The sequence below is a fragment of the Myotis davidii genome, unplaced genomic scaffold, assembly GCF_000327345.1.
Source record: "Myotis davidii unplaced genomic scaffold, ASM32734v1 scaffold327, whole genome shotgun sequence".
Taxonomy (NCBI): Eukaryota; Metazoa; Chordata; class Mammalia; order Chiroptera; family Vespertilionidae; genus Myotis; species Myotis davidii.
This window is the reverse complement of record NW_006298628.1, coordinates 2,006,166-2,013,263: the sequence shown is the minus strand read 5'-3', so window position 1 is coordinate 2,013,263 and position 7,098 is coordinate 2,006,166. Positions and strand designations below refer to the sequence as shown.

Genomic DNA, 7,098 nt, shown 5'->3' with positions numbered 1-7,098 from the left:
CCACAACCTGGGTACGAGCCCTGAGCAGGAACCAAACCAGCAACCTTTTGGTGCACAGAATGACACTGAACTGAGCCACATGCGCCAGGGCTACAATTTACGAGTTAAAATGTCCTTTTCTAAGCCATAATGGTGATATTAGATTTTTTAAATATTCTTACTTGGAAAGATTTTTTAAAAAAGCAGCATACCTGTCAGCCCTCCCAAATTATTTGGAAATTCTCCTGGACCAGGAAATCCACACAGCTGGGCTTAGCTCGCTGACCCGACCTGTGGTGAGTGGACTCGCTCTGGGGCCCTGCCCTTCCACCGAGTCGTGTGACCTTCAGTTAATGCAGTTTCCAATGTGGGGAGACTTGTTTCTGGCCTGAGCTCTCCCCAGGAGTGTTGTAAGGATAAAATGTCACGGACTAAAAAGCTTTGGGAAAGGAGGAGCTCAATAAATACACGAGATTGCTGCTCTGAAGGACAGCTGGTGTGTTCTCAGTGGGAAGGGCCGAATGGTCCCGCAGAGACCCAGGGCAATTTCTCTGCAGGGCAGCTGGGCAGTGACCAGCACCACTCATACAATGTGCAAACTGTCCCGCTGCCAGTGGGGCCAGACAGGCTGCAGAGGCAATGGTCTCCGGAGGGGCTTTGCTCCTCTCGCTCCAAGGGCACAGGTCCAAGATACCAGAACTCGGAGTCTTGGGTTCTAGCTGATCTCTCAGGAACATACCCAGGGACCTCCCGCAGGTCACCCAAGCTCCCCTAACTTGTTTTTTCATTTCTACTAGGTGCAGATGCTTGCTCAGTCCTCTTCATGAGGGTGTCACAGGGCTATGAGAAAGCACACCATCCATTCCCTACATACCTCACTTTAAAGATTAGCCAGTGTTTAAATCCTGCCCCTTTAAGTCCTCTGGAAAACAATGTATAATTCTTGTTTCTTCTAATGTTTAATTCTAGAACAGCTTTCCCCATGGTTTTATCCCAAATCACATTTGTGGGTCACTCCCCTTGCCCTAGGCTAAGTGGTGTACAGGACATGGAAAAACTGCTTGCCCTGGCTGGTTTGGCTCAGTGGATAGAGCGTTGGCCTGCAGACCAAAAGGTCCTGGGTTCAATTCCAGTCAAGGGCACATACCTTGGTTGCAGGCCCCTCCCCGGTCCGGGCCTTGGTCGGGACTTGCAGAAGGCAACCAATCGATGTGTTTCTCTCACATGGATGTTTCTGTCTTTCCCTCTCTTCCACTCTCCCTAAAAATCAATAGAAAAATATCCTCAGGTGAGGATTAACAAAAACAAACAGCTGAGGGGGTGGATCTGATGGTTTGACCAAAATAGACACAGTACAATACACTTCAAACTCAGAGAACAGTGTCTGGGGAAAGCTGTGCTGGTTCCCTCCCTTTCACACATAGCTGAGAATTAACTGCACATGAAAGTCCTTTGATCTTTAGAAACACGAGGCATCCGGCTGCCCAAGGTTAGGGATCAACATGCTTTTGTTTGAACTTGTCTGGCATTTCACATGTATCAGCCCTAAAAACCTAGCAGTGTTACTCACTGTCTAACCTGACACTCAGTTCCTGTGATCCCGGGGGTAAGGATGCCACCCTGAACAAGCTGGCAGCTCACACATTGTCAAATATCTCCCAACTCAATTGGAAGTTGTCTCACTGCAGAGCCACCCTCTGCCTGAGCTCTCACTTGAAGTGACTGGAGGGAGAAGCCAGGCAGTTTAAAGCCCCATTCTCTGCTTGGCAGTGGTCCCAAAGCTCACTACCTCCTCCTTCATCTTCCCACACTCCCTCCAGCTCAAGCCTCACCGTGCCCAGACATCTTCCTTCCTTGTTACCCCTGAACATTTGAGATGCAACGATTTGTTTACCCATCTCCCTATTAGACTATAAACCCCTTAAAGGGTAAGTACTGGTTCTACTCAACTTTGAGCTCCCAGCATTTCACAGTATGTGGCACACAAAAGGGAGTGGTAGGTGGACAGGGGATTGGATGAACATACCAGAACGGGCTCCTAGCCCACTGTTGGTAGGACATGCTTGCTTTAGGAACAGGTGAGAGGCGTGCTGAGTTGTTGAGAACTATCTTGTTCTTGGTGACTAGCATTAGGCATGTCTGGTAACATACTACCTAACCGATCCACAGAAGACAGTTTGGAAGAACAATCAGCTAATTATGCAACTTTCAGGATAAAAAAGAGTGGGGCCCTAACTGGTTTGGCTCAGTGGATAGAGCATTGGCCTGCAGAATGAAGGGTCCCAGGTTCGATTCTGGTCAAGGGCACATGCCCGGGTTGCGGGCTCGATCCCCAGTAGGGGTCATGCAGGAGGCAGCCGATCGATGATTCTCTCTCATCATTGATGTTTCTCTCTGTCCCTCTCTCTGATATCAATAAAAATATATTTTTGAAAAAAGGAAAGGAGTAGGGTAAGGGGTGAAGGAATTTCAGTAGATGTACCCAAAACCTCTTCTCTCAAGTTCAAAATGAGAGGGGGCCTTAGGGCCAGAACTGCAGTGACACCCAGGCCCCTAGAGAGGGAGATGAGTGCGAGTGAGGCAGGGCTTGAAAGGCTGGGCGGGGGGTGGCAAGGCAGGGCTCAGGAAGGAGGCTGGGCTCCCATCTGGAGAGCCCAGGGCCGGGGCTGCTGAACAGATGGAGTGAAAGTTGCAGCTGGTGGAAATGCACTTTCATGTGTAAAGTGTGGTCCCTGGAGGATTGCGATTTCCAACTCTGAAGGCAGCAGTAGGCAGGTGGCTCTGGTCCATGCTCCGCCTTCTCCCCCCATTGCCACCCAGAAAACTCAGCAGCGGCTCTGTGCCAGGACTCAGCCACCATGCCTTCCGCCAGCAACAGACAGAAGCTGGCATGGTGACACCTTCGCTCAGCCAGGACGGCAGGGACTGCAGTGCTTTAGCAGCTGAAGGGGGCAGGAGGAAAGGAAGGATTAATCCAGCCCCCCAGGAGGGGACCAGGTGGACTCAGACAGAGATGGAGAGGGAATCGGACCTTCCAGGCTGTTCATGACACACATTTGGGGCTCTGCTTTTGGGTGAGCTTTGGCTGAAGGGGAGGCAGTGGGGAAATGTGAAAACAGCAGACTCTGAGGCTCGGGGCTCAGTGTACCCCAACCTCAAGAGAAATTTCCTCAGGCAAGAATATATATAGTTTTTTAAAGAAATATCTGCCACCAGAGCTTGGAGAAAGTGGGTTTTTTTACATTCTAAGGCTCTAACCCAGCCACCTCTCCTGGCACATTTAGACTCTCACCTGTGGGATGGGGGATGCAATCTATTAAAGTTCCTCCCTATAATGGTTGGGCCCTTGAAGGAATTAGCCACCCAACCAGGTGACCACACCTGAGAGGAAGCAGCTTGGGGAATGGGCATCAAGGTCTGCCTCTCCCCTCTTTCTCTGTGGTAGGCTGTGCTCCAGGTCATCAAGAACACACACTGCCAACTCTGTTTTGTTAAAATCCAAGTGCTTTTTTTCTCCAGAATATGTGATTTTGCTTCCTTTAAAAAAAAAAACCACAAAAAACAGACAAACCCAGTCGTTTATCCCTATTGTGTCCATTTTCCTAAGAGATATCAATATTTGAAATAATAACTTAAATATTCCTGCGGTGGAGGTAGTCTCTCTTCCTAGTGGGACGTCTTCTTGGCTCCTTTCCCAAACTTGGCATCGAGACCGAGACCTATGGGAAGGGAGAAGATGAGCTGAGAATTATGGGGAAAAATAAAACCTGCCAATGACTTGGGGGGAAAAGGAAAGTTCAGCCTTGATTCTCCAAAACTGGGGGTTTAAATAAAACTAGTTTCCAAACATGGGTTTTATAAAGCTCCCTCGGAGAAAAGAGAATGGCATCAAATGAAAAAAAAATCACCGAGACACAGGTAATTATGTGTGTGTGTGTGTGTGTATATTACAGCAAGACTGAAACAGTCACATTTCTAAGCTCATTCTCTCAACTCACCCATAGAAAGCATAAAGTACAGAATAAATATAATAATTTTACCCTGTTCAGTTTCTGGGGAAACCTGAGTCACTGGAAGGAAATCACTAAAATGAAATGCTTATTAGAAAGGTTGGATTTAAAAAAAATTTCCTTACAAACCAGGAATTCTACTTCTGGATATTTATCCAAAGAAAATGAGAACACTAATTCAAAAAAATGTATGTTCGTTGCAAGGTTATTTACAATAGCCAAGACATGGAAGTAACGTAGATATTCATCAGTAGATGAATGGATAAAAAAAAATGTGACACACACATACACACACACACACACACAATGGAATATTAGTAATAAAAAAAGAATGAAGTCTTGCTATTTGCAACAACATGGATGGACCTAGAGGGTATTATGCTAAGTGAAATACGTCCGACAGAGAAAGCCAAATACTGAATGGTTTTACTTATATGTGAAATCTAAAACAAACAAACAAACAAAAACAGACTCACAGAACCAAAGAATAAACTGATGGTAAACAAAAGGGGAGGGGGGCAGAGGATGAGTGAAAAAGTAAAGGGGAATAAGATGTACAAACTTCCAGTTATGAAATAAGCCACAGAGATGTAGTGTACAGCATAGGAAATATAGGCAATAATATTATAATAACTTGGCATGATGACAGTTATTAGACTTATTGTGATGATCACATCAAGTATAAAAATGTGAATCACTATGTTGTACAGCTGAAATGAATACACTATTGTATGCCAACTATAATTATTTTTTAAGTTTTCTATAAAATAACTAATTTCATAATTATAGAAGTAAATTTTAGAGAGGAAACATAAAGCTCTATCATTCTCTGTATGGCCCAGAGATGCCTGCTCTGCATGGAACTTACCCAAGAACACAAGCACAGTGCCCACCCACTGCATGGAGCTGATGGGGTTGGCAAAGAGGATCACAGAGGCCAAAATGGTGAAGAACTTCCGAGTTGTAGTGATGATAGAGCAGGTCAAGGGACCAAAATACACAACAGTCATGAAGATGAAGCTCTGGAGAAAGACAGAAAAAGGCGGGCTCAGGTTGGTTCTTGGGTATCTGCCACGAGGTCTAAAGTCTGAACAGGATATCAGTTCATCTTGCCACCCCACCTCTCCCAGCCAGGCCAGTCTCTCAGGGAAGCCACGCCACCCGTCTCAAAGCACTCACCTGGCCCAGGGCACTGGTCAGGCCAAACAGCAGGATGTTATAGATGATGGCAGGGTACCTTTCAGCAAAGCTCAGGAACTGCCAGAGCTCGCCAGTGAACAGGATCGCTAGGAAGAAATGTCAAGAGGTGAAGGGTGCCTCTGTGCGCCCATGCCCTTGCACACACCTGCACATCTGTGCGCCCATGCCCTTGCACACACCTGCACATCTGTGCGCCCATGCCCTTGCACACACCTGCACATCTGTGCGCCCATGCCCTTGCACAAACCTGCACGCGGCCCACTAAAGTATGCTGGAAGGGGATAGGATGTGGGAAATGCGTGGAGTGAGCTTTTATCTTCCCATCAGGCATCCTTTTTCTATTTTCCTGACTGGAGAAACTAACTAAAGGCTCTTCCTAAAAAGGCTTGATAACTAACTAGTTACTTCTGCCAAAAGTGACTGAAAGCAGAGATCCTCAGATGTGGAAATACTGATCCACACATCCCTAGTTCCAGGCAGCCCCAAGCACTGGTCACTTCCAGCCACCAGCAGCCTCCTCTGTTATATTGTAAAAAAATATATACTTTCAACATGTGCCCAGATTTGGAAAGGATTATGAAGTACTGATCTAAAAGCAAATACATCCATTTTCAAGCTACATTCACCATACACTACATACCAATGTCTCACCTGCCTCAGAGGAGGACGAGTTCCCAAGGCACCCCTGGTTCTACCCTGTGTGTCCCCCCATGTTACTTAGCACAGTATGCCCCGACTGAGCCAGGAGCGAGTAGCAAGCCGAGCCTGACGGTGAAGGTTTACCCAGGACAATTCTCGGGGCTCGGACACAGGGCATCTTAGAGTCAAGGTAGGACTTTGGCCTGGGCAAAGGGAGCAACTGCCATTTGAGCTAGAGATCAACTGAGTGAGGGCAGTGTGCCCTCTGGTGATACACAGGAAGAACAGCAGAACTGCTCCTTACCAGCTCCCAGCAGCAATGTCGACCAAAGGTTAATGTTCAACATCATGTGGTTGGAGCCTGTTTGGTAATGAGCCCGCATGTGGTCCTGGGAAACACCTGTGAGTCCATCCAGGGTCAAAGATAATAACTGGAAAAGAAAGGTTGTACCCTGCGGTGAGGTGGCCAATAGGACTGCTCCCTGACCCAGGACACAGGACTCTCACCTTTCTGAGATTCCTCAGAAAGCTTTTGCCTTAAGACAGAGTCCTCAGAACAAAATGCTGCCATTTGGTCATGGGTGGAGGATGGGGAGAGACCACGCAAGCTCCCTTGTCCCCCAGGCACTGGAATGACAGGCTATCTGAGCCATATAGTTGTAATGTAATCAGAACAGGGCAGGAAGCCTACCACTTTCTGACACAATGCCATGGAGCCTGGCGTGCAAGGATGTAGGACAGGTTGAGCCACATACATTCTTCCATTAAAGCTAGAGAGAGAAAATCTATTCCCAGCACATGAGCCTGCTGGCATGGAAGACAGCACTTGAGAGACTGGATTCTGTGGTCATACTGCCTGGATCAGAGTTATGAGCAGTGTTAGCCACCAACTGCCACTTAGTAGCCATGTGGTCATGGGCAAGTAACTTAACCTGTTTCAGTTTCTTCATCTGTAAAATGAAGATAATACTATTTATGTTAGGAGGTTATTGTTGTAAAAATTAATCAATTTGTATGTAAAACACCTGAAACAGTGCCTTTATAGAGTAAGCAATAGCTATCATAGTATTAGTAGAGGCCCGATGCACGAAATTCGTGCAAAAGTAGGCCTTCCTTCTCCCGGCTGCTGGCACCGCACCGGCACTGGCTTCCCTTGGCACCCAGGACCAGGGCTTCCCTTGCAGCCCTGGCTTCATCCTGAAGGTCGTTCGGCTGTCTGGTCTAATTAGCATATTACGCTTTTATTATTATAGATTTTTAACTCTGACGT

The 7,098-nt window shown here is 47.0% G+C and overlaps 1 protein-coding gene across 1 annotated transcript in view; it reads right to left on the bottom strand.

Moving 5' to 3' along the window:
• Nucleotides 1-3,538: 3,538 nt before the first annotated feature.
• SLC35B1 (solute carrier family 35 member B1) overlaps nucleotides 3,539-7,098 on the bottom strand; it is a gene marked incomplete at its 5' end in the record, with an annotated part of 5,576 nt that continues 2,016 nt past the window's right edge. The window contains 4 exons of the mRNA XM_015570776.1: nucleotides 3,539-3,698; nucleotides 4,858-5,011; nucleotides 5,169-5,275; nucleotides 6,133-6,331. Coding sequence (XP_015426262.1) covers nucleotides 3,646-3,698; nucleotides 4,858-5,011; nucleotides 5,169-5,275; nucleotides 6,133-6,331 — 513 coding nt within the window. The remainder of the gene's footprint in view (nucleotides 3,699-4,857; nucleotides 5,012-5,168; nucleotides 5,276-6,132; nucleotides 6,332-7,098) is intronic.